At 40.6% G+C, this 25740-nt stretch overlaps 1 protein-coding gene and 1 pseudogene across 1 annotated transcript in view; both read left to right on the top strand.

Moving 5' to 3' along the window:
• CLSPN (claspin) overlaps positions 1 to 23926 on the top strand; it is a 32351-nt gene extending 8425 nt beyond the window's left edge. Inside the window, exons 7-25 of the mRNA XM_077753107.1 lie at positions 1515 to 1623; positions 1805 to 2379; positions 7758 to 7949; positions 10987 to 11207; positions 12091 to 12266; positions 12364 to 12428; positions 13000 to 13199; positions 13529 to 13683; positions 14261 to 14487; positions 15264 to 15375; positions 16994 to 17090; positions 17308 to 17411; positions 19852 to 20016; positions 20121 to 20242; positions 20485 to 20612; positions 20928 to 21030; positions 21740 to 21822; positions 22101 to 22262; positions 22570 to 23926. Of these exons, the coding sequence (XP_077609233.1) occupies positions 1515 to 1623; positions 1805 to 2379; positions 7758 to 7949; positions 10987 to 11207; positions 12091 to 12266; positions 12364 to 12428; positions 13000 to 13199; positions 13529 to 13683; positions 14261 to 14487; positions 15264 to 15375; positions 16994 to 17090; positions 17308 to 17411; positions 19852 to 20016; positions 20121 to 20242; positions 20485 to 20612; positions 20928 to 21030; positions 21740 to 21822; positions 22101 to 22262; positions 22570 to 22680 (3107 nt within the window). The 3' untranslated portion in view covers positions 22681 to 23926. The remainder of the gene's footprint in view (positions 1 to 1514; positions 1624 to 1804; positions 2380 to 7757; positions 7950 to 10986; positions 11208 to 12090; positions 12267 to 12363; positions 12429 to 12999; positions 13200 to 13528; positions 13684 to 14260; positions 14488 to 15263; positions 15376 to 16993; positions 17091 to 17307; positions 17412 to 19851; positions 20017 to 20120; positions 20243 to 20484; positions 20613 to 20927; positions 21031 to 21739; positions 21823 to 22100; positions 22263 to 22569) is intronic.
• On the top strand, positions 15443 to 16002 carry LOC144222655 (ATP synthase F(0) complex subunit C1, mitochondrial pseudogene; annotated as a pseudogene).
• Positions 23927 to 25740: the final 1814 nt, after the last annotated feature.

Raw genomic sequence — 25740 nt, 5'->3', positions numbered from 1 at the left:
GCCATTGTTTTTTTTTTCTTAAATGTTTGTTTATTTACTTTTTTTACAAATAGTTTATTGTCAAATTAGTTCCCACATAACACTCAGTGCTCATCCCCACAAGTGTCCTCCTCCATGCCCATCCTCCCTCCCCCCCCACATCCATCAGTCCTCAGTTTTTGTCAGCATTCAAGAGTCTCTCATGGTTTGCCTCTCTCCCTTTCCCCCACCATTTCCCCCCTTCTTCTCCCCCATGGTCCTCCGTCAAGTTCCTCCTAATCCTCCTATACGTGCAAACATATGATATTTGTCCTTCTCTGCCTGACTTATTTCGCTCAGCATAACACCCTCAAGGTCCATCCATGTTGCTACACATGAATGGCCATTGTTCTAAAGCCCTTGGAACATAAGTATAAACAAAATTTTCAGAACTGTATTAGTTGTAAGGAGGGATGGAATTTTTTAATGATTTTCTGTGGACCAGCAGCGTCAGGATATGGGAACTTTCAAACGTGTAAGGTCTTAGGTCCCATAGAAATTCTGATTCAGTAGACTTGAAGTGGGATCCAAGAATCTGTATTTCTTATTTTATTTATTTTTTTAAATGTTTATTTCTTTTTAAGAGAGAGCATGATCAGAGGAGGGGCAGAGAGAGAGAGGGAGAGACAGATGATCAGAAGTGGGGTCAGCACTGATAGCAGAGAGCCTGACATGGGGCTTAAACCCATAAACCACGAGATCATAACCTGAGTCTAAGTCGGTCGCCCAACCAACAGAGCCACCCAGGTACTCCAAGGATCTGTATTTTTTATTTTTTATTTTTTAATTTTTTTTTTTAATGTTTTATTTATTTCCAGGAGAGAGAGAGAGAGACAGCGTGAGCAGGGGAGGGTCAGAGAGAGAGGGAGTCACAGACTGAAACAGGCTCCAGGCTCTGAGCTGGCAGTCAGCACAGAGGCCGACGCGGGGCTCGAACCCACGAACCGCGAGATCATGACCTAAGCAAAAGTCGGATGCTTAACCGACTAAGCCACCCAGGCGCCCCAGGATCTGTATTTTTTAAAAACTTCCTGGATCAGTTTAATTTCACAACTAGGTTTTTTATTTTATTTTATTTTTATTTATTTATTGTTTTTTACTTTTTTCAGTGTTTTATTTCTGAGAGAGAGAGAGGCAGCGTGAGCAGGGGAAGGTCATAGAGAGAGGGAGACACAGAATCCAAAGCAGGCTCCAGGCTCCGAGCTAGCTGTCAGCACAGAGCCCTTTGCGGGGCTCGAACCCACGAACCATGAGATCATGACCTGAGCTGAAGTCAGACGCTTAACCAACTGAGCCACCCAGGCACCCCCACAACTAGGTTTAAAAGCCACTGGTCTCCAGGGAATTCTTTTGTAGTTAGATCCTGTCTTTACTAAAGCCAGGATTGTTTTCTATTTCTGGTGATGGCTTTCACTGTACTGTTTAGTTGACTGAACATGAAGTGACATTTCAGAATATACAGTATGTGTATTTGCTTGTTTTGTTCCATTTTGTAGAGTCTGCACTTAATCTTCCATATCATATGCCTGAGAATAAAACCATTCATGATTTCTTCAAACGTAAACCCCGACCCACTTGCCAGGGAAATGCCATGGCGCTACTGAAGTAAGAATTCTTTTTCCTTGAGATTATAATTTTCGTAAACATTCAGTTTTGTAGCAAACATCTGGTGTAAAGAAGTTCAGAGTCCTCAGTCTCTTAAAACATATAATGGATTCATTATGTGCTGAGATGAGAGTTTCACACTTAGGATAATTTTCAACTTCAGCTTATTTTCCTTCTCTAGGTCATCTAAGTATCTGTCAAACCTTCACAAAGAAGCCATAGATACTGCAAATAGAAGTGAGATGAATAATGACCACCATAGCAAAGATCCTGAGCGTACTACAGGTGTGGGCCATGAACTGGAAATTAACACACTTCCTGCAGTTTCAAAGGAACCCCAGATCACTACTGGATCAGACGAGTCTTACAGTAAGGATTTAATGGGAAGTGAAGAGCTAGAACTTCAGGAGAAACAGAAGCAGAGTGATGATAGACTTCCACCTGAGGACAGCTCAGTGGCACAACAGGAATCCAGCTTCCTTGGGAATGAGGACAATGAGGTGTGTCAAGCTGGAGGGCTTATGGCACCTGAACCTCAAGCCCTGGAGGGAGAAGGCGGCCTGGAAAAAACAGAAGACGCAGATGAGAAGGTGGAGCCCAGGCAGCAAACTAAATCAGTAGTTGCACCACCTGAAAAAGCGAGGAGGTTCACTCTGGATAGACTTAAACAACTGGGAGTAGATGTTACCATTAAACCTCGGTTGGGTGCTGATGAAGACTCCTTTGTAATACTTGAAGAACCTGAAACCAACAGAGGTAATCCTTTGAGTTGTGGGGAGCCTCCAGAGTGATTTGTTCTGGCAACTTTTTATTATTTGCTACTATCGGGAATAAGGAACACAGGAGAAACCAATAACTGCACCTGATCTTGCTCTATAGATGTGCCAGATACGGGTACAATTCTCTTTAGATAAATTTGGCATGGCATCAGGATGTTCTCAACCTTGTTTAAAATGGAAACCTGTTGATAGGTTAGTATACAAAAGAAGTACATTGCTGTCATGTTAATGCATGACATTCAAAAAAAGCATTATTCATGTTTTTACTGTTAAAAGAAAACGTTTTAGTTCAGTAAATTGTCTGCAAGACTGAATTTCTTTTTCCCCCCAGTCATTTAATAAATACTAAACTATCCACGACATGGAAGGTTCTGTAGGGCAAACCAAGAGAAATGTGACATTTATCGTACATTTAAGCTACTTACACTTTGTAGGGGAGATAAGTATGCAAATAGCAGTAATACAAGACAGAAAGTGGAAAGTCAATGAGCATGTATCACTGATAATTGGAAAAATGAAATGAAGAAAAGGGAAAAATAGTCTCTGCTGAAAGAAACATTTAGAATAAAGTGCTATGGTAGTTTAAAGGAAGGATAAGTTTCTCCCAATAGGTGGTTAAAAGAAGGCTTGAAGAGTAGGTGGATGTAATTACTTGTTCACTGCCTTTCCCCTTATGCTTTGAATAGGGATCTTCTGGCTTGTTCCCTACTCTATCACCAGCGCTTCCGCAGAGGATGACACATTGTAGGCATTTATATTGGATGAGTGATGAATGAATGAATGATCCTTCAAGACAGAACTCAAGTATTACCATATTAGGTAGATTTCCTGACTACTAGGTAGAATTGGATGTTCCCTCCTCTGCATTGAGGCAGTTTGCCATGGTAATTAAGAGCTTAGGCTCTGTAGCAAGAGCAAAGTTTGAATCTGGATTGTGCTATTTACTGTTTAACTTTGAGTATGCTATTTGACCTCTCTGAGCCACTTTTTTTTTTTTTTAAGGCTATCTGGTTCACAGGGCTACAGTGAACATTTGTTGAGATCATGCATAGAAATGGATAGCATAAAGAAGCACTCACATACTGGCTCCTCCTTCTGTTATTAGTGAAATTATATTAAAACTGTAACAGCTTATGGTTGGTATCTTATGTGTAAAATATGCCCAGTGAGTCTTTGTTGATTGAATGAGTGGACTTTGTGGAAGTGGAGAGAAGGACATTCTTGGAAGGGACAGAAAGAGTTCTGCATGGTACTGTTGGGAGGATGTGTAAGTCAGTCTGACCAGAGTAGGAGGTGGGTTGGAAGGGTTGTATAACAGAACTAGCATAGATCCATTAGCAAAGAAACAGGAGATTTTAAAGTTTATTTATTTATTTTGAGAGAGAGAAAGCACACAGAGGAGGGGCAAAGAGGGGGACAGAGGATCTGAAGTGGGCTCAGAGAAAGAATCCCAAGCAGGCTCCATGCTGTCAGTGCAGAACCCAACATAGGGCTCCATCTCATAAACCATAAAAGCATCACCTGAGCCAAAGTCAACAGGTGGTTGCTTAACCGACTGACCCACCCAGGTGCCCTGAGATATTTTTTTAATATTTATTTATTTTATGGGAGACTGCAAGCAGAGGAGGAGCAGAGAGAGGGGACAAAGGATCTAAAGTGGGCTGTGTGCTGACAGGCTGACAGCAGTGAGCCTGACTCGAGGCTCAAACTCACGAACCGTAAGATCATGCATGACCTGAGCTGAAGTCGGACACTCAACTGACTGAACCACCCAGGTGCCCCCCTGAGATTTTTGTTTGTTTGTTTGGGCTCGATGTTCTCTAAATAGTCCTGGACTAAGACAGGAAAGAGAGGAAACCTTTTTTTTTGAGTATCTACTGTATTAGATATTGATAGATTCTTTATGATTGTTCTTAATTCTCATGGCTCCTGGTATTATTTTGCAATGAAGAGATGGCGACTTGGAGAGGTTGGATAATTGTTCCAACATTACACTTGGCTTATATAGGGAACTAGCACAGTGCCTGGCACATAGTAAGTATTTGTTTTTAACTCAGAATATGTATTCCTTCAGAAATAGTATTTGACATGAAATTTGGGTTTCCAGACCAGTCAGTTCCATAATATGTATGAAGTTAGGATCAACTTTTATTTATTTGTGTAGTAAACTTTTATGTAGCATGGTGTTAGATGCTGTGTATGCAAGACATAGTCCCTGCTCTCAAGGAAGTTAAAGTCTAATAGGAGGAAAGGCAGGCAAACAGACCATTATACAACTGGATGAGTAACTGCTGTGTATACCCTGAGCCGAGAGAAAGAGTACCTCACTTGGAGTACCTCGTGGAGAGTCAGGGAGGCTTCTGAAAGGAACTGATACCTGAGCTGATTCTTGAAAGCTGAATAGGAGATAACAAGGTAGAGAAATGAGGGAAGGCTTTCTTGGTGGAGGGAACAGACTCACAAAAGACCCAACAGAGACAAGAGAAAGCATAAGGTATCCTGACGAGCTGGGGTGAAAATTGCAAGGGCACTGGGGATGGACAACTAGAGAGGCCAGATCATGCAGGGCTTTTAGGCCATGCTAGGAGCTTGGACTTTTGTCTTTTGTTAGTAGAGGACCACTGAAAATTTTTAGCAAAGGAAATAAATCAATCAGATATTCATTTTGGGGACAATCTAGTGGCTAGTATGGTGGACACATTGGAAGGGGTTAAGAGTAAAAGCAGTAGGAAGATCTTAGTTTTAGTTTCCTTAATCTCCCATAGAGTAAGTAAGGTTTCCATGAGAAAAGAGTATGTAGATCCAAACTCTGGGATACCAGAAATATGTGACTTCTGCTTCCTGCAATAGTGTAGGAATTAGTCTCTGCCCTCAATTCCTCTACTTTCTGGACAATGAACAATGGGAATGAGAACAGTTTGAGATTCAGGCTGCTGGTGGAAACCTGAGTTGGAGCAGAGACTTTTCACTTAGAGAGGAAAAGAAAGGAGCTAGCCAAAGACTGATGGAGGGAGAGGAGCCTGAACAGGGATCCTAGGGTGAGGAGGGAGATCGTTGAGTAATATAGTAAAGGGCAAGGAAAGTAGGTGCCCTGGTGCATAGGGGATGAAGAGCGTTTTTAAGGGCCTGGCTTTCTCCATAAGAATGAAGGCAACTCCTCTGCCTCACTATCATTTTAGGTCCCAAGTAACTCTTCCACATTCATTTCTTTAATTCTATTGGTGCCAATAATGACTTAACCTATTTCAGTTCCCTTTCCACTGCCACTCTACCCATTGCTTCCAGCCTTATTGAACTGCTATAAAAGAGGATACAAACCTACATCTTCTCTCCCTGCATTTTTGTTTGTAATATAAACATACCATCCTTTGGTATTGGACTTTTGCTACTAATAATGTTAGGGACTCAGAATGAAAAGGCTTCCTTCTAGTCTTTCTGTCCCCTTCTAGGAAGGAAAAACCACATCTAGATGCTAACCACAAATTACTAAAATATGATTCAAGGGCATTTTAGAAAAAGAACCAAACTTGAAGTGTCCTGGATATTTTATCATGGAAGAGAAGGCATCCCTCAACCCCAAAGGAAAATCTTTTCTCTTTCTTATTGTCTGCTCTCTTAAAACAGAGCTCACTAGGGTGTGATGTAAACAGAGGCAGTAGGTGATGGTGCCAAGTAGCAGCAGCTGAGAGAGAGAGGAGAAGGAAATTCTGAGCTCTAGAAGTGGAGAAGAGGGGAGAGAGCCCCTGTTGCCATTCGACCACTGAACTTACCGCTTCTGGTATATATATTCCCCTTTGTATGCAAGTTGGGTATGTGGTTCAGAGACCACCTGTAAGTGGAATTTCCTTTCTGATTATACTGATTATACTGGTATAACAGTTTCATCAACAGACTTCTCCAGTTCTGCTGCTGAGTTACATCACTGACTGGATTGATTGTCATTTTTCTCCTTTTTTAAATTGACCTTGCCCATATTTAGTAAGGTTGCTGTTAAATAGTAAAATGTTCAAAACAGGAAAACTTTCAGAAAGAGGCTGAAACCTATGAAAAATTAAGCCATTGAGGGGCGCCTGGGTGGCTTAGTCACTTAAGCGTCCGACTTTCGCTTAGGTCATGATCTCACAGTTTGTGGGTTCGAGCCCCGCGTCAGGCTCTGTGCTGACTGCCAGCTCAGAGCCTGGGGCCTATTTCAGAGTCTGTGTCTCCCTCTCTCTCTGACCCTCCCCTGCTCACGCTGTCTCTCTCTCTCTCTCCTAGAAATAAATAAAAATATTAAAAAAAAAAAAAAGAAAAATTAAGCCATTGAATGATTGATAATTATGGTGTTTGTTCCACCAGGTTACTTTTTTTTTATAAGAATTGCACACATTTAGAACTTCAGTTGTAAATTTCTAACCTAAAATGATATTTGAAGTATATTGAGGAAGAATAATTGCAACATTTCATTTGTTTGAGTTAAGCTACATGAAATAGACATAGGTGTTAGTAGCAAAGGAGTTTTTGGTGTCTAGGCATAACCACGCCCTCCCGCCTCCCCCAACCCCCACAACTTTGTTGAGCTTAAAAACTTAGCTTATGAAACTTTGTTGAGCTTAAAAACTTAGCTTATGAAACTTCGTTGAGCTTAAAAACTTAGCCTATGATTCTTCACTGGAATCCTTTTTTTTTTTTTAATTTTAAGTTTATTTATTTAAATTCAAGTTAGTTAACATACAATGTAGTATTGGTTTCAGGAGTAGGACCCTGTGATTCACCACTTACATATAATACCCACTATCATCCCAACAAGTGCCCTTTATAGTGCCTGTCACCCATTTAGCCCATCTCCCCACTTACCTCCCCTCCAGCAACCTTCAGCTCTCTGTATTTAAGAGTCTCTTACCGTTTGCCTACATCTCTGTTTTTATCTTCTTTTTCCTTCCCTTCCCCTATGTTCATCTGTTGTGTTTCTTAAATTTCACATATGGATGAAATCATATATTTGTCTTTCTGTGCCTGACGTATTTTGCTTGGCATAATACACTCTAGTTCCACTCATGTTGTTGCAAATGACAAGGTTTCATTCTTTTTGATCACTGAATAGTATTTTATATGTATATATACACACCACATCTTTATCCATTCATCAGTCGATGGACGTTTGGGCTCTTTCCATAATTTGGTTATCATTGATAGCACTGCTATAAACATTGGGGGGGGTGTGCCCTTTCAAATCAGCAGTTTTGTATTCTTTGGATAAATACCTAGTAGTGCAATTAATTGCTGGGCTGTAGAGTAGTCCTAGTCTTAACTAGAATCTTAAAGAAAAGAGTTTAAGCATGGCACACTGACATACTGGTTGGCATTTGGATCTAGAACTGGAAGCCTTGAAACAGCGTTTCTGGAAGCATGCTAATCCAGCAGTGAAACCCAGGGCTGGTCAGAAGATAAATGTGAACATCATAGTGAAAGGCCTGGGCACTGACGGAAGGGAAGAGCTAAAGGCAGATGTGGTGCCTGTGACTTTGGCAGCTGAGAAGCTGGATGGAGCAAGCCACACAAAACCAGGTATTTGAGTTCATGTTTTTGTTTGCTTGCTTTATGCTTTGTACACTGGCAGGTCTTTATGGCTACTGAAGACCCTATAGTGAAAAGTTCTAAAATCTTTTTCCTTGGACACTTTGGAGATTGGATAGCAGTACCTCTGGCATGACTTACATGTAGCATTGCTTAGATGTGGAGGTTGATAAGATGGCTTTATTTCCAATAGTTTTTATGAATATCCATTGTAGAAAATACATAGAATAAACAAAAAACCTCTGTGATCCTCTATCAGAGATACCTTCTATAACTGTATCATGTATCCTTTTAATCTCTCTTTGCATGTGTGTATTTACATGGTTTGAAAAACAAACAGGGGCGCCTGGATGGCTCAATTGGTTAAGCTTCTGTCTTCGGCTCAGGTCATGACCTTGTGGTTTGTGAGTTTAAACCCTGCATCAGGTTCTGTGCTGATAGCTCAGAGCCTGGAGCCCGCTTCAGATTCTGTGTCTCCCTCTGTCTACCCCTTCCCGACTTGTGTTCTGTCTGTCTGTCTGTCTGTCTCTCTCAAAATAAATAAATCTTTAAAAATTTTTTTAAAACAAACAATAGGGGTGCCTGGGTGGCACAGTTGGTTGAGCGTCTGACTTCGGCTCAGGTCATGATCTCATGGTTCGTGGATTCGAGCCCCGCGTCGGGCTTTGTGCTGACAGCTAGCTCAGAGCCTGGAGCCTGTTTCAGATTCTGTACCTCCCTCTCTGACCCTCTCCTGCTCACGCTGTCTCTCTCTCTCTCTCTCTCTCAGAAATAAATAAAACATTAAAAAAAAACCCAACAATAATGTAATCATATCGTGCATTCTGCTTTGTAATCTGCTCTTTTGTTCTAACAATTGTTCTCAGATGTCTGTTGTACTTTGAAAGTACAAGTAACAGGGGCACCTGGGTGGCTTAGTTGGTAAAGCATCTGACTTTGGCTCAGGTCATCATCTCATGCACGGTTCTTGAGTTTGAGCCTCACATTGGGCTCTCTCCTATCAGTGCAGAGCCCACTTCAGATCCTCTGTCTCCCTCTCTCTCTGCCCTCTCCCACTCATGCTCTCCCTCTCTCCCTCAAAAATAAACATTAAAATAAAGAAAGTACAAATAATATATCACATAGAAAAAAATGAAAACACTGAGGAAAAAGTATGAAATGAAAAATTAGTCTTCCTAAAGGCAACTGTTAACAATTTCTTGTTTGTCCTTGGAAGAAAATTCCTATGTGTACTCCATTTGAGTGTGGGTGTGTGTCAGAGAGAGACAGACAGACGTTGTCTGTCCTAGATACTTACTTTCTGCTAGGCACTGTTCTGGGTGCTTTACCGTAAATAACATTAGTATTCTTATTTTGTATATGAGAAAACTGATATACAAAGAATTTAAACAATTTGTTCAGGTTTGCACAACTCATAAGTAGTAGAACCAGTAGCCTAATCCAGACCTCCTAACTTCAGAACTCAGATACACATTCTACTGCTTTTGAGATTTTTTTTTTTAGCTGCATATTCCATTGTGAGACTATAACATGATTTGTTTAACTATACTCCTGTTAATGGACATCTTGTTTATTCTAGTTGTTGGCAGTTGTTGGTATTTCATATAATGTTGCACCCTAGTATCAGATATATGTTGGTTTATCTGGATGCAGAATTCCTTATAGTGGAATCATTGAGTCAAATTTTGATATATATCATCCTGTTCTTCAAAATAGTTGCACCAGTTTACACTGTGAATCACAATGTATGAGTTCTTGATTTCTCCTGTTAATATGTCAAAAATGTTATCTCTTATTTTGATTTATATCTCTTTAATTAGAAATGAGATTAGGGGCATCCAGCTGGCTCAGTCAGTGTATATAATGCACGTAAGTCTTGATCTAGAGGTTGTGAGCTCAAGCTGCACATTGGGTGTAGAGATTACTTAAAAAATAAAACCTTTAAAAAAGGAAAAAGAAATGAGGTTAAGCATTACTTTTAATTTGTTCACTAACCACGTAGGTTCAATTTTTCTGTGAACTACCAGTTCTCATTCTTTGCCCATTTTATTCTTTTTTTTTTTTTTAATGTTTATTTATTTTTGAGAGAGAGAGAGCAGAGACAGAGCATGAGTGGGGGGCGGGGGGGGGGGGGCAGAAAGAGGGAGACACAGAATCCAAAGCAAGCTCCAGGCTCCAAGCTGTCAGCAGAGTCCAACGTGGGGCTCGAACCCACAAACAGTGAGATCATGACCTGAGTGAAGCTGGCCTCTCAACTGACTGAGGCACCCAGGTGCCCCTTCCCATTTAGGAGCGCTGGGTCTCCCTCTCTCTCTGCCCCTCCCCTGCTTGCTCTCTATCTCTGTCTCTCAAAATAAAATAAAGACATTTTTTAAAAAAAAAATTTAAAAAAGGAATAAAACTTTTTAATGTTTATTTATTTTTAACTTTTTTTTTTTTTCATTTTTTGAGAGAGAGATAGAGTGCAAANGACGCGGGGCTCGAACCCACGAACCGCGAGATCATGACCTAAGCGAAAGTCGGACGCCTAACCAAGTCACCCAGGCTCCCTGATTATTTATTTTTGAGACAGCATACGCACAAACAGGGAGGGGCAGAGAAAGAGGGAGACAGAAGATCAGAAGCAGGCTCCGTGCTGTCAGCAGAAAGTCANTTTTTTTTTTTTTTTTTTTTTTTTTTTTTTTTTTTTTTTTAGTATAAGTAAATTTATCAATGCTGTCCTTCATGGTTTCTGGGCCAGAGACTTTCAGAGTCTTACTCTTTCACCCTTTTTTTGACCTCTTTCATAACTTTTGTAATCTCTGTGTAGCATATTATCCAAGGGTGTAGAACATAAGTATGAAAGTTCTCTTTAGTTCATAATAGTCCTTATTTGTGAAGATAACAACAGCCTCCAGTAATAAGATCTCTGATTTTCCTTTTGAGATATGACTGGAACACTCCTGGGGTTGCCTGAAGTGCACACTTCCATTACTGTAGTAGGTAGTTGATCATTATGTCTAAAGCATTTTTTCCTGTTTCTATTCAGGTGAAAAGCTTCAGGTGCTGAAAGCTAAGCTGCAGGAAGCAATGAAACTCCGTAGACTTGAGGAGCGCCAAAAGCGCCAAGCTTTATTTAAGTTAGATAATGAAGATGGATTTGAAGAAGAGGAAGAGGAGGAAGAAATGACAGATGAGTCTGAGGAAGATGGAGAAGAGGAGGAAGAAGGAGATTTAGAGGAAGAGGAGGAAGAAGAAGGCAATCAGGAGGTTTCTGACAATTATTTCATTTTGTTATTTGTTCAGGATGGATAAGGGAAAGATAAAATCAGATTTCATTAAGAGTATGGGAAGCAGCACGTTCAATTGTATAAGAGATTTTAGGGGCAGAGAGGGTGTAAGTAGCTCACAGGTACCGAAGTCTTTGTGCATTCAGTTCTGTCAGCACCTCTGGATACCTACAGCTCACAGAGCTCTAGCCTTAGTTTCTACTTGTTAGTCTATTTACTGAAATAGAGGGCTAAATGGAAATGGCTTTCTATTAATAGATGACTTTTATCTTTGTTTATTTAAATTTTCTCTATTCAGAATGAAAAGCAGTCTCAACCTTGGTTGGGTTGAGGTCTGGAATAAATTCTCAGGCAGGCCAAGACCTTCCTAAGTTAATTTCTTCCTTCGTTGAGGTTGGATGCCGTTGTATGTATACTGTAGTATGTTGTTGTTCCATACTCCTGTCTTCTGTCTAGCTAAGATAGATGATGATGGAGATTTTGGTATTAGAAAAAAGGGAAAACCCCCCCTTGTTTAAATTGTTTCAAAGTCAATTTGAAAGAGTTGGTTCATATTTATCCCTGGGTAAAAAAAAGAAGAAAGCAATGGCTGAACTGGGTAGCATATCATAGTCTATGTTTGGTTTAAGGCCACTAACTAGTTGTCCTACATTCTCAGGCTAGTTATTTAACCTCTCATTGCCTCAATAAAATAATAATTTAGTGGAAAGTTATATTAATGATAATAGTTAGACCAAGCCTTTTTCGGGTTTACCTTTTCAGATTTACAATGTGACCTATAAGCAAACAGCCATACATGATGCTAACAGCATATCTGCTTTTAAAATTTTTTACTTTGTTTTTGGGTGACATGATCGATGAAGGTTGCAGAATTCCTTCTTGGTAGTGAAGAAATAGAAACCAAAGATGAGAAAGAAATGGATAAAGAAAACAGTGATGGCAGTAGTGAAATTGGCAAGTCAGTTGGCCTCTCTGTCCCCAAACCTCTGTCATCTGACTCTACCTTACTTCTATTTAAGGACAACTCTTCCAAGATGGGGTAAGTAATTCTCTTTAGGGAAAGATAAGGTTCCCTTGGGTTTGCCCCTCTTGTTAGAAGCAGAAACAGATAAACAATTTACCTTCTTATTTTGTAGTTACTTTCCTAGTGAAGAAAAATCAGAAACAGATGAAATCTCAGGCAAAAGGCCTAGCAAACTGGGTAAGTAGTGACTCTTGTGTCAAACTTGACTTTTCTTAGCTCCTCTATTTTTGACTTAAGAACAATTCCATAAAATCCATTTTTTTTAAGCTCTAGTGGACTTTGCTCTATCTTACTTGTGGCAATGAAAGGAACTTATGAATTAGAAGATTTTTCTCGGTTCTGTTTTTGAAAACTTACGTTCAGTTTCTTTATTGTTGACCATAGACATACACTAGGCCCTTAGTAGCATGTGCTGAATGAGCGAACCATGAAACATTTCAATCATATGTAGATGAATGCAAGATGTATACAGGATTGGATAACGAAGAGAATGATTGTAGGCATTAGGCAGGGTGAGACAAAGATGGAAACTTTCAGGTGTCACTTAGCTCAGAGTGAAAAATCTTGATTGTATAATGCTATCTTAGTACTATAATTTACCTTCAACTTCATGTTTTAGAACATAGAACTTGAGAGATTTGCCTATGGATGGATGTTACCTGACAGCTTTCATTCTCAATTCTTCTTCCTAAACAAACCCACCTTATTTCCGGAATCATGTACTTAAAAATGATTTCTCTTTCTTTAGATGAAGATGATTCATGCTCGTTACTAACAAAGGAGAGCAGCCACAATAGCAGCTTTGAGCTGATTGGCTCCACAATTCCATCCTATCAGCCTTGCAACAGACAAACAGGCCGTGGGACTAGTTTTTTTCCCACAGCAGGAGGATTCAGATCTCCTTCCCCTGGGCTATTTCGAGCCAGTTTGGTCAGTTCAGCTTCTAAGGTAAGATGATAATGGTTTTCTAATCTCCTCCCCTTTTGCTTCCCACACTGCTAAATAAAGTGTGTCCAGGCCAACCAACTCCCACCACATTATGTATGTTCAGTTTAAAGAATCCACCCCCTTTGTGTATTAAAAACAATCCTCATCCAGTGTTCTTACTTTCTTGAAGATATTTTTCTTTATGCTTATCTTGGCTATGCATTGTCCTCCTCAACTGCAATTGCCTGAGAGTAGATGAAATATTACAAATAGTAACTTCTGTTGTTGTCATGACAGTGAATGACAATTATAAAACATTTTGTTTTTGTTTTGTTTTGTTTTGGTGCCAGAGTTCAGGAAAGCTGTCTGAGCCTTCACTTCCCATAGAGGATTCCCAGGATCTGTATAACGCCTCCCCAGAGCCTAAGACACTTTTCCTGGGAGCAGGAGACTTCCAGTTCTGTTTAGAAGATGACACTCAGAGCCAACTGTTGGATGCAGATGGGTAGGTAGTTTTATGTTTCTGTGGGTGGGATAGTGCTGGGTACTGCTTAATTTTGTTTAAAAATAAAGTAAGCTTCTGTCACTCCATCTGTGCTTTCTCTTCTGAGAAAGAGAAGGTGTACAGATCATTAGTATTATATTCTGCAAGTCTGAACAAAATCTCTCCAGAAAATAAAATGTAAATAGTCTTTGCTAGCATTCTCATCCTTCGATCTCTGCCTTACTTGAAATGCACAGCTCTTATAAGGGCATCAAGTTTTCCTGTATCCATTCTGCCGTGTGTAGGTTTGTTGTGTGGGACTGAGGACTGAGGGACCTGTGACACATTACATGGACATAACACCAAGTTCTGTCCTGGCACCATCTAGAGCCAAAAATTATCCTTTACCTTTCAAGTAGCATTTATTCTTTTATTAAACTCCCTCCCTTTTCAGATTATCCTAAGGCTTCAGTTTGAATCCTTTGTTTTCTGGTTTGGGATTCAGCTTCTAAGTTCGGTTTTAGAAACATCAAAATTTTTCACCCACTACTTTGTTTTTTCCCTAAAGAATTTCTTATATTCTTCATTATGCTTGTAGGTTCTTAAATGTTAGAAACCACAGGAATCAGTACCCAGCTCTGAAGCCTCGATTGCCATTGGCCAGCATGGATGAGAATGCCATGGATGCTAACATGGACGAACTATTGGATCTGTGTACTGGAAAGTTCACATCTCAAGCTGAAAAAACTCTGCCCAGGAAGAGCGACAAGAAAGAGAACCTGGAGGAACTTCTGAACCTTTGTTCAGGAAAATTCACTTCTCAGGGTAAATATCCAACAGAGACTATCAGGCTTGCCATAGTCAAATATCTTAAGTCAGTGTCCTTAAAAAGAAGCCCGTTACTCTTGGGTGGAAAGTTCACAGAAAACAGGACTGTAATGGATTCTTGTGTGCAGGCTGAATTCTTAGCTTCTGATATTTGATCCCTTACTTTCTTAAGGTGGTAAAATGTCAGCTTAAGACTGCTTTAGCTTTTGGAGTGCCTGGGTAGTTCATTCAGTTAAGTGTCCAATTCTTGATTTTGGCTCAGGTTATGATCTCAGTTCATGAGGTCAGGCTTTGTGCTGACAGTTTGGGATTCTCTGTCTCTCCTTCTTTCTCTGCCCTTCCCCCGCTTGCGTGCACACCCTCTGTCTCTCTCTCAAAATAAATAAATAAACATTAAATTAAAAAAGGCTGCTTTAGCTTTTGCCATGTGATTTCTCATTTATGGCTAATATGTATGTAAAGCTTAGAAGAGTGTTGGTGTGTAGTAAATTTCATATAAACACTTACTTATTTCTACCTGTATGCTCCTTTTTCCCTGATGCTAGAATGTTAACTCTGTAGGAGCTGGGATTTTTGTTTTGTTCACTGCTGTATCCCTGGTGCCTGGCACCTAGTAAGCACTAAATAAGGATTTGTTGAATGAATGGATGGTGAGCTCTTTTTGGCAAGCTTACCTTATAACTGTATTGAGCTGGCGTGGCTTTAGATGGCTGGGTAAAGAGGATAAAGCTGTTATTTCTGGGTGACAAATCTTTTTCTTTGTTATGATATAGATGCCTCTACTCTGGCTCCATCAGAATTAAATAGGCAAGAAAAGGAGAACAGTTTGGGTGATCCCATGGAAGAAGCCCTTGCTCTTTGCTCAGGCTCTTTCCCAACAGACAGGTGAGTCTCTGATTGGAGGGAACTTTGGAAGGCCCAGTCTTCTGGTAAAATCCTGGGGTCTGCAGTAATGAGTCATCTTAGGAGCTTCATATCCTGTCTAGAGTCTTGCAGTGTGTTTGAGTCTCATTTGCAAAGTAAAGAAATTAAAATGCTTTCATTTAGTTGGTGGAGAACAGGGTTAAAAAAGCAAGAATAGAGACCTAAAGGTAAAGCTGGGAGGCAGACAGTATAGACCACCAGGCGCTGCTTATTCCTCCAGCTCTGATCTGCTGTTGTAATGGTCCAGTCAGGCTTGTGTCTGCCTTCTCCTTGAGCAGGCCAGTGATCCCATCTACACAGTCCTCCTACAGCAGCTCCACTCCGGTGGTCTGATGGGAGTTCTAGACCAGTGTTGTCTCCTGGCACATTGATATAGTAGCCAAGTTTATTGGTGCTGGGGCTGTCACAGTTAGTGTGACTGGCTCAGGGGCTGGCACTGGAACAGCATTTGGCAGTCTGATCACTGGCTATGCCAGGAACCCGTCTCTGAAGGAGCAGCTCTTCTATGCCGTTCTGGGCTTTGCTGTGTTTGAGGGCATGGGGTTCTTCTGTTTGATAGTCGCTTTCCTCATCCTCTTCGGCATGTAAGAGTCCATGGGGGTCACTTACCTGTCCCTGCTGCTTCAACTTCAGGCCATGCCTGGTGCTAAAAGTGTGCTGAGCATTACCATTAAACACAATATTTCTCTAAAAAAAAAAAAAAACAAAAACAAAAAACAAGAATAAGCACATGAACGTGTTTAACATTAATATTTAGGGAAATGCAAATCAAAACCACAGTAAGATACTACCTCACATGCATTAGATGGTGACTATTTAAAAAAATAAAATAACAAGTATTTGTGAGGATATGGAGATACTGGAGCCCTTACCCACTGCCGGCGGGAATGTAAAGAGTTGAAGCTGCTATAGAAATCAGAATGGCATTTCCTCAAAAAAATGAAAATAAAATATGATCCAGCAATTCCATTTTTAAGTATATTCACAAAAGAAGTGAAAATTGGGTCTCAGATATTTGTACACCCATGTTCACAGTAGCATTATTTATAATAGTCAGAAAATGGAAGTATCCCAATGGATAAACAAAATGTGGTAGATACACACACACACACACACACACAAACACAGGAATATTATTCAACCTTAAAAAAGAAGGAAACTCTGACACCTGTGAAAACATGGATGAATCCTGAGGATATTATGCTAATTGAAATAAGCAAGCCCAAACTATAAATACCATAGGATTTCACTTATATGAGATACTTAGAGTTGTCAAATTCATAGAGACAGAAAGTAGAAGGGTTATGCCAGTTGGTGACGAGAGGGAAGAGTGGAGAATTGTTGATTAAAGGGCATAGAGTTTCAGTTTTGCAAGATGAAAGGAGTTTGAGAGGTTGCTTGCACAACAATGTGATTATGTTGTGTGTGTTATATTACAATTAAAATGGCAAAGTATCTTATTTCATGTTTCTTGAAGAGGTTATTGGTGCTAATAAAATATTTTCAGTTCCTAAGTTGGTTGACTCCTTATAATTTGGTTCCAACATCTTATTTATTAATTTCTTGATTTGCATTTTAGGGAAGAAGAAGAAGAAAAAGAAGAAGAAGAAGGGGAAGAGGAAGAATTTGGAGACTTTCGGCTTGTCCCAAATGATAATGAGTTTGATAGCGATGAGGTGAGTTTGAAGGGAACAAAGTAATCATAACTGAACTCTATGTATTGCTTCTGTATGGTTTTTTTCCTAGTCTGAGTTCTTGAGAATTCTAAGTTTGGCATGTTATCAGAAGCAGTTTCCTAGAATGAGATGTTTGGGCAGAAGTTTATAAATCATATTTTACTTGAGGTCATGTTTTATCCTATTTAACTTTGTGTGTGATACTCTGATTTTTCAGGATGAACACAGTAACTCTGATAATGAAGATCTGGCACTGGAAGACCATGAAGCTGATGATGAAGAAGAGCTCCTGAAGCAATCTGAGAAGTTGAAAAGGCAAATGTAGGTGTTATGTCCATTCCTTCCATTGCTAGAGAAAGTTCTAACAGTTAAGTTGTAGCTTGCCACTGTTTTACCCAAGTTTGCTGGGTATTGCTTTTAGTAGTTAACACAGACTAAATAAAACCCATTCGTATGATATCTCTTGAGTATTTAGAGATGGCTACGTACTCCTTGGTGATTTCTAGAAATATCCCTAGTTCCTACTGTTATTTCTCACATGACATTGTTTCCAGACTCCTCATGTACTAGGTATTCTCTTTATCCTCAGGTGTGGTCTGACTACTGCTGCGTGTATTGCTAAACCACATCCCTTGTTCTGGATGCATACTGCTTATAAAGTAACCAGGGATTGTAAGAACTGAGTCACTGTAGATCCTGAGGATCTAGTAGACAGCTAAAACTCCTGGGTCTTTTTTTTTTTCCTGTTAATTACTGTAATTTTAGGTTTTCCTCATCTTAGTCTTGGGCAAAAGGCTTTCCCACTTATTTTTTAATGCTTTGCTGTTCTGATCATGAAAGTAAATCATTTATTTTATTTAAAAGAATACAGAAATATATAAATAAAAAGTCCTCTGTGTTCACCATTCAGAATATTTAGTGAAAGTGTTGATGGTAATTATTGCTTTATAACCATTTTTATGCATATATTTTCATATAGTTGAGATCTGTGCATTTTTTTTAATGTGTCATTTTGCATCTTGCTTTTTTTCCCCCACTTAGGAGGTCCATAAGCTTTTCTCCATAATGTTAAAAATTTTATAAAGACCATTTTAATAGATATTTAGTATTATACTGTATGTGGCTGACTTTTCGAATTCACATATAGGATATTATATTGATCCCTACTGATTTAATTATTGTTTCTAGCCCATCATTCCATTCTATTAAGATCAGTTTGGGGTTCTAATTCATCACCTGTCAAATTAACTATCTCATACAGCTTTGGGTCATCTATAGATTTTTCTAAGGCAGTGTTTTTTTTTGTTTTTAATTTTTAATGTTTATTTTTGAGAGAGAGTGGAGGAGGCACAGAAAGAAAGGGAGGCACAGAATCTGAAGCAGGCTCCAGGCTCTGAGCTGTCTGCACAGAGTCCGATACAGGGCTTGAATTCATGAACCTGAGCTAAAGTTAGACGCCGACTTTAACCACCCACGTGCCCCTAAAGTTTTTTAATGTTTATTATTTTTGAGAGAGAGACAGAGTGTAAGTGGGGAAGGGGCAGAGAGGGAGAGACACAGAATCCCGAAGCAGGCTCCACGCTCTGAGCTGTCTGCACAGAACCTGACGTAGGGCTTGAACTCATGAACTGGGAGATCATGACGTGAGCTGAAGTTGGACACTTAACCGACTGAGCCACCAGGTACCCCTAAGACAGTGGTTCTTAAACCTTATTTAACTACAGAATCCTTTGTTCAAATGAAATCTTAGAAAAAATGACACCTAAAAGTTGAACTGCTCAAAGTGGGAAGATTGGGGAACTTAGTGGCTGGTAGCCCTTGAAGGAATTCCCCAGGTAGCCTAGGATTTAGGGAAACTCAGCTTAAAAAAACAACAACAACAACATAAGTCTTTAATAAAAATCAGCTTTCAGGGTGTTTGACTTCAGCCTGGGTCATGATCTCATGGTTTGCAAGTTTGAGCCCTACATCAGTCTCTGTGCTGACAGTGTGGAGCCTACTTGGGATTTTCTCTCTCTCTCTCTCTCTCTCTCTCTCTCTGCACCCCCCTACCACTTGCTCTCTATCTCTCTCTTAAATAAAAATAAACTTAAAAAAAAATCAACCTTCAGAAAGCCATCAAACTTCTGCTAAATTATGACCATAGATGACAGTACTTTGAACCCAAAGTAAAAGCAGATTTGTTCTCAGTCAGAACTGAAGTCACAAAAACTAACTAGTAGTGGCTTTGGTTACCAGTAACTCTGAGCCTTAGTCATGGCTCTAACTTGGAGGTCAAGATGTGGTAGCTGTAAGAGAGCCCACTCTATTACCTTTCTATTCCATACTGTCTCTAGACTGTCTCCTAACACTGGCGAGCTTAAATACAGAACAGAATAAACTGAACTTTTGACAGTTATGTTTCAAATGTATAGAGGAGATTGGGAGTTCTGACTTTAAAGAACCTAACTGAATCCAGGCTCTACTACCTCCTAGCTGAGTGACTAACTTATTTACTCTCTGAGTCTCAATTCATTCAGCTGCAAATTGAAGGAAATAATAGTACTCCCTCCTAAAATAATGCCATAATACTTGTAAAGCACAATATATTATTGGCACACAGTATATATTAAATGATATACTTTAAGTATTATCAAAATGTATTATTATAAATTTAAGCTTATTATTATTAGAAGTGGCTGTGTTCTGTTTTTCCCAGTATATACACAGTCTGTGTATGTATTCATTTTTGCATTTTCTAATCTTCAAAATTATTTTCTAGGAGATTGAAGAAATACCTAGAGGATGAGGCAGAGGTGTCGGGGAGTGACGTGGGAAGTGAAGATGAGTATGATGGGGAAGATATTGACGAATATGAACAGGAAGAAATTGATGAAGTACTTCCTTCTGATGAGGAGCTGCAGAATCAAATCAAGAAAATACACATGTCAGTATCCCAACAAGTCCTTCTGAGTAATGGGATGCTTCTTAAGGCAGGCCCTATGACCAGCCAGAGTGGTCCTGGTTTTGAACACCATATTTTTCCTGCAGGAAAACGATGTTGGATGATGATAAGCGACAGCTACGTTTATACCAGGAGAGATACCTTGCTGATGGGGATCTGCACAGTGATGGTCCTGGACGAATGAGGAAATTCCGATGGAAAAACATAGGTATCTTGTTGCTTTTAGAAATAAATTGTACAATGTACATGTTTGTCCAGTTTAAGACTGTGAGTGGAAATCAAAGCTATAGCAGTCTATTGTGGAGGAGCCGGCTCTAACTGTTACTTTCTATTAGTGGATGGGACAAGCTTGTGTTGGTATATGATAAATGATGAGTTCATTTGTGTCTGTCCAGGCACCTTCTCCTATGGAGATTGCAGAATGTTGATAGCCTTAACTCTTTGCTTTAGATGATGCTTCCCAGATGGACTTGTTCCACAGAGATTCTGATGATGATCAGATTGAAGAGCAGCTCGATGAGACAGAAGCCCATTGGAGGAAGGAGAGAATTGAAAGAGAGCAGTGGCTTCGGGACCAGGTAGGAAGTCTGCAGGAAAGTTGCCTGTTCTGACTCTACTTTATAAGGAGAAGACCCACTCACCTCGCTTGTCAGGATAGTTTTGAAATCTTGGACAACTTATTGCTGTCCCTTCTGATACTTGAATTTTCTTTTGTGCTTTGAGAAGATTACCATGGGCAGTTCAATTCATGTTTGTTTGTCCAATATCAATTGTTTTGTCTAAATCAACAAAGGTCGCAAAGAGGAAAACAAATGATATCCCAGGTCCAGGCTATGCTAAGTATTTTGAGGAGTGGCAGACTTCTTTCACTAGTGTCTGATTTTTATTTTCAGGCACAGCAGGGGAAAATTGCAGCTGAAGAAGAAGAAATTGGGGAAGACAGTCAGTTTATGATGCTAGCCAAGAAAGTTACAGCCAGAGCGCTACAGAAAAATGGTGAGCTCTTGGTTCTCCTCTGGGTCCAGTCCCCTATATTGTCAGTGCTGGAGCCTTGGAAGTAACTCCAGCCTTCAAGGGCTATTGCAGCTCAGGCACGGGACTTTGTCTAATGCTGTCTTAAAGGGGCCTTTCAGAGATGGGAAAAGACTGTTCTTGGATCTTAGACTATTGGACAGTGGACATTGTACTTGTGAGTATATGTAGCTGGTTTTACTTTATCTCTTAAAGCAGCTCAGAGTAGGAATTCTGGCTTTTTTTAAAAAATAAAGTTTTGGGTTTTTAAAAAATGTTTATTTCTTTTTGAGAGAGGGAAGGAGACAGAGTAGGAGGTTGGCAGAGAGAGGGGAAGACCCAAAATCCAAAGTAGGCTCCAGCCTCTGAGCTGTCAACACAGAGCCCAATGTGGGGCTTGAACTCATCAACGGTGAGATCATGACCTGAGCCAAAGTCAGACGCTTAACCAACTGAGCCACCCAGTCGCCGCCAGAGCTGAGACTCTTAAAGACTATCCTGTGCTCTTGTCACTCTTGTTTTTTCTTATTACTGTTAATGATTTGTCGACATTCAACTTGGGTGTCTGTCTTCTTGGACCCACTTAATATAGTTTAAAGTCAGAGTTCCTAAGCTTTATTTTAGTTATAGGCTTCATAGCTTGTTTAGTTTACCCAGGTTTGCCTAGAACAAGCCTCTTGTCTTTTCTTTTCAGCCAATCAAACTGTGGTTATTCAAGAACCAAAGTCTTTACTCAGAAATCCTTTTGAAGCTATCAGGCCGGAGAGTGCTCACCAGGTTGGTTGGGGACTTTGTTAGCCTAATGTCATGATCTGCAAGGTTATATAGGTCCAGGTCAGGCTAAGGGAATACTCTCTCATCTCATCATCATCGGAGGGGCAGGGGGAAGTGGCTGCAGGAAATGAAAGTAGATGTCAAAGGAGTTTGCTGTTTCTTTTCTACTTGAGTGGGGTAGAAATATGTCCCCTCAAGACCTGGGTAAGGCAAGGAAGGACTGACTTCTCATTCTTTCCTTGACATTGGGATTTGATACCAAGTGACTCTTCTCTTTTCAGCTGAAGACTGGCTCACTGCTAAACCAGCCCAAAGCTGTGCTTCAGAAACTGGCTGCCCTCTCTGACCTCAACCCCAGTGCACCCCGAAATTTAAGAAACTTTGTCTTCCACACACTTTCTCCTGTTAAGGCTGAGGCAACGAAGGAATCATCTAAGCCTCAGGTAGGGAATTTGAGGATTTATTTGGTGGCTCTCCACACAAGATTGATTGATTGATTGATTGATTGGTTTATAAATTGAAAATATAGATATTTCTGGCTTAAAGGCTTATGCTGCAGTGTTAATCTTGCACTCCCCAATAAGGTATAAGAGGACTACTACCCCCAGTAGGTAATCAGCTTTGAAACTTTCCTGGAAAGCTTATATTTCTTTCTTTTTTTTCTAAACTATGAGTTCCTAAAGAGCTAATTGAAGGTAAGTACTTGTATGAGGGTCTTGAGCTGATCCTGACTCTTCCTCTGCTCTCTAGGTAAGGAGAAGGGGTCCATCTTTAATCACATCCCCTTCACCCAAGCGCCTCAAAACAGATGATAACACCTCAGGATTGAAGCAAAGCATCTTCAGATACTTGGAAAGCTAACACCATCATGGCTGATTGCACCTATATTGAGACTGCTTGAGAAGTTTCTGGCATTGAAGGTTGGAATCAATGCTCATGTGGCTGATCGCTGTCCCCCTTCCTTCATAATCAGTGCATTAAGATTATAGACAGAGATTCCAGTTCTTTCCACTCCATGGCTCTGGACATCTTTTTCCTTTCCTAGTATTATTTCCTGGGTTGGCCACTAATCTTAATTTTGCAGTGTTTACAACGTTAACTCATGGGTACTTAGGTGAAGGCTCACCTCCTCCATTATATATTTGACATTTTAACCTAACAGCCTCCTAGGTTTATATCTCTGCGAAAGGGGTGGTTAGAGGAGGAGGAGGAGAAGAAAAAATGTGGCATTACAGAAAATAGCAGAAAACAGTGAATGTTGATGCCAGAATGAATTCTTCACACCCCAAGATGTGCACCACAGTCACCTGGACTCTGAAAGAGAGCCTTTGAGGACCTGGGAACTAACAGAAAGGCTCTTAAATTTGTCTTGCCCCTTCTGTTTTCCTGTGTGCCTCTTCCCTAGGCAGCCTCAACTTTCCAATTAACATTTGCTTCCCTTATGATAAGGACTCAGTTGGTACCCAAGTCAGAAAGACCTTGGCCCGAATTTTCTGGACTACAAGGATGAAGATAAGAGGTTACACCCAGTGTCTGTCCACATTACACACCTGATGGGGAGTGCAGAGAGCTCTCTCCTGGGACTAAATTCTCAACGTGAAACAGTGTTGCTCAAGGACCTTCCTTCTCATCCTGACAAAAAGAAATATAACTGTTATTTATTGCATTCAACTGGGTTTATTACATTGCCCTAACCAGAGGACAGTTTAATATGTCATTACTTATTTAGAAAGAAGACCACTATGGAGTTTATAATCAAAATATTGTTGAAGATGATTCCCCCCACTGTCAGTTTTCCCTGAACAATCATGAGGCTCTTAGAACTTTAGGCAGATATTCCCCCCTAAGATTGAGTCACTGCTGCTTTGGAAAAACATTCCATGTGAATACTGTGGTTTCAGAGCTGGACTTGAGAAATTGGATGAATTGTGCCAGTTTTTTATTGGCAGAGGGAAACATCAATTTAATTGCTGGAATTAGGATGTAGGTTTTCTACAATTGTTTCTAATACACAAGATGCTGACTTTGAGAAAATTTGTATATTTGTAATCTTGTAATGGCGAAAATGTATATAAGGATGTTTTAATATGTATGTAGTGTTTCAATAAATCTCAATGCCTAAAGGCAGAGTTTGGCATCCAGACTGGGTGCTCATTCTTAGGTCAGTACCTGTCTAATATCAAGGAGCATTATTTTCAGACTCCCTCCCTCCCAGGGAAGCCATCTGGGTCTAGAGGGAGAGAGGCTGGGCAGTTGCCCCTCTGTGGCCTCTCAGCTCTGGTGAATTGATCACATTCACTCCCGAGGTGGTTTGGGTTCAGTATAGGTGAAGAGAGTTTACATAAATAGTACCTGTTGCTATAACCCTTTGATTGGCAGCTGTGGATCCAAAATGAAAGTTAATGCCCCTTCCTTTGAGTTTTTTTTTTTTTAAAGACAGCAAGCAAAAATGTGAGTCGAGGAGAGGGAGGGGCAAAAGGAGAGAGAATCTCAAGCAGGTTCCATGCTCAGTGCAGACCCTGACATGGCGCTTGATCCCATGACTCTGGGATCATGACCTGAGCCAAAATCAAGAGTTAAGATGTTCAACCACTTGACTGACTGAGCCACCCAGGCACCCTCCTTTGAGCTATTTTTTTTTTTTAATGTTTACTTCTGAGAGAGACAGCATGAGCAGGGGAGAGTCAGAGAGAGAAGGAGACAAAGAATCTGAAGCAGGCTCCGGGCTCTGAGCTAGCTGTCAGCACAGAGCCCGATGTGGGGCTCAAACCCACAAACCGTGAGATCATGACCTGAGCCGAAGTTGGACACCCAACCAAGACACCCAGGCGCCCCATCCTTTGAGCTATTTAAATAGTGCCCAGACAGGTAGCATTTGCCTTGGAAAAGAACTGGGAAGGAGGGCTAGGTATTTCTCCCCTCTTTCCCATATCCTTTTAGAGGAGAGGGGTGAGGAGGGTTGTAATTGATTGACCAATGAGGATAAGAAAAGCAGTTTGTTAGAAATCTAGGGAGCATATATGGTTTCTGTTCTAGGCTCTAGAAAGAAAGCACTCTCTGCAGAAAGAAAAGTTGAGTCTTTTTTTTTTAACATCTATTTATTGTTGAGAGACAAAGAGAGACAGAGCATGAGCAGGCAAGGGGCAAAGAGAGAGGGAGACACAATCTGAAGCAGGCTCCAGGCTCTGAGCTGTCTGTCAGCACAGAGCCTTACATGGGTCTTGAACCCATGAACCACGAGATCATGACCTGAGCTGAAGTTGGTAGCTTAACTGGCTGAGCCCACTCAGGGGCTCCTAGAAAAGTTGAGGTTTTGTTTTAAAAAAATTTTATTTATTTCTGAGAAAGAGAGACAGCGTGAGCAGGGGAGGGTCAGAGAGAGAGGGAGATACAGAATCTGAAACAGGCTCCAGGCTCTGAGCTGGCTGTCAGCACAGAGCCCGAAGCGGGGCTCGAACCCATTAACTGTGAGATCATGACCTGAGCTGAAGTCAGACGCTTAACCGACTGAGCCACCCAGGTGCCCAAAAAGTTGAGTCTTAAGCTCTGGGTGTATAGCTGTTAGAAGGCAAGCTAAGCCTTCATCTTGCTAACAAGATTGAGCAGAGAGTTGCATCCTGACTCATATGCCTGTGCCCCAAACAATGAGCCACCAGCTTTAGCTGTGTTTTAATGAAACAGGCCCCAGGCCCTGCTGTTATGGCTCCTGCTAGCACTCAGCTCAGCTACCTTGGAAATGGCATATCTGGAGGGGTAAGAGCCCATGCATCTGTGAGATAGATGTGCTCAATGTCAGCCCTTTTGCATCGTAGTTCCACACCGTGGGGTAGGGACACATGGCATTTGCTTCATGTAAACAGGATCTCATTAATTCAGTCCATGGTTGCACAAACTGTTCTAGGGCCTCTTCCATAAAACATC

Source organism: Crocuta crocuta, unplaced genomic scaffold (assembly GCF_008692635.1).
Source record: "Crocuta crocuta isolate KB4526 unplaced genomic scaffold, BGI_CrCroc_1.0 scaffold303, whole genome shotgun sequence".
Lineage (NCBI taxonomy): Eukaryota > Metazoa > Chordata > Mammalia > Carnivora > Hyaenidae > Crocuta > Crocuta crocuta.
Note: the sequence above shows the minus strand (reverse complement) of the source record. Positions and strands in the feature narration are given on the sequence as shown.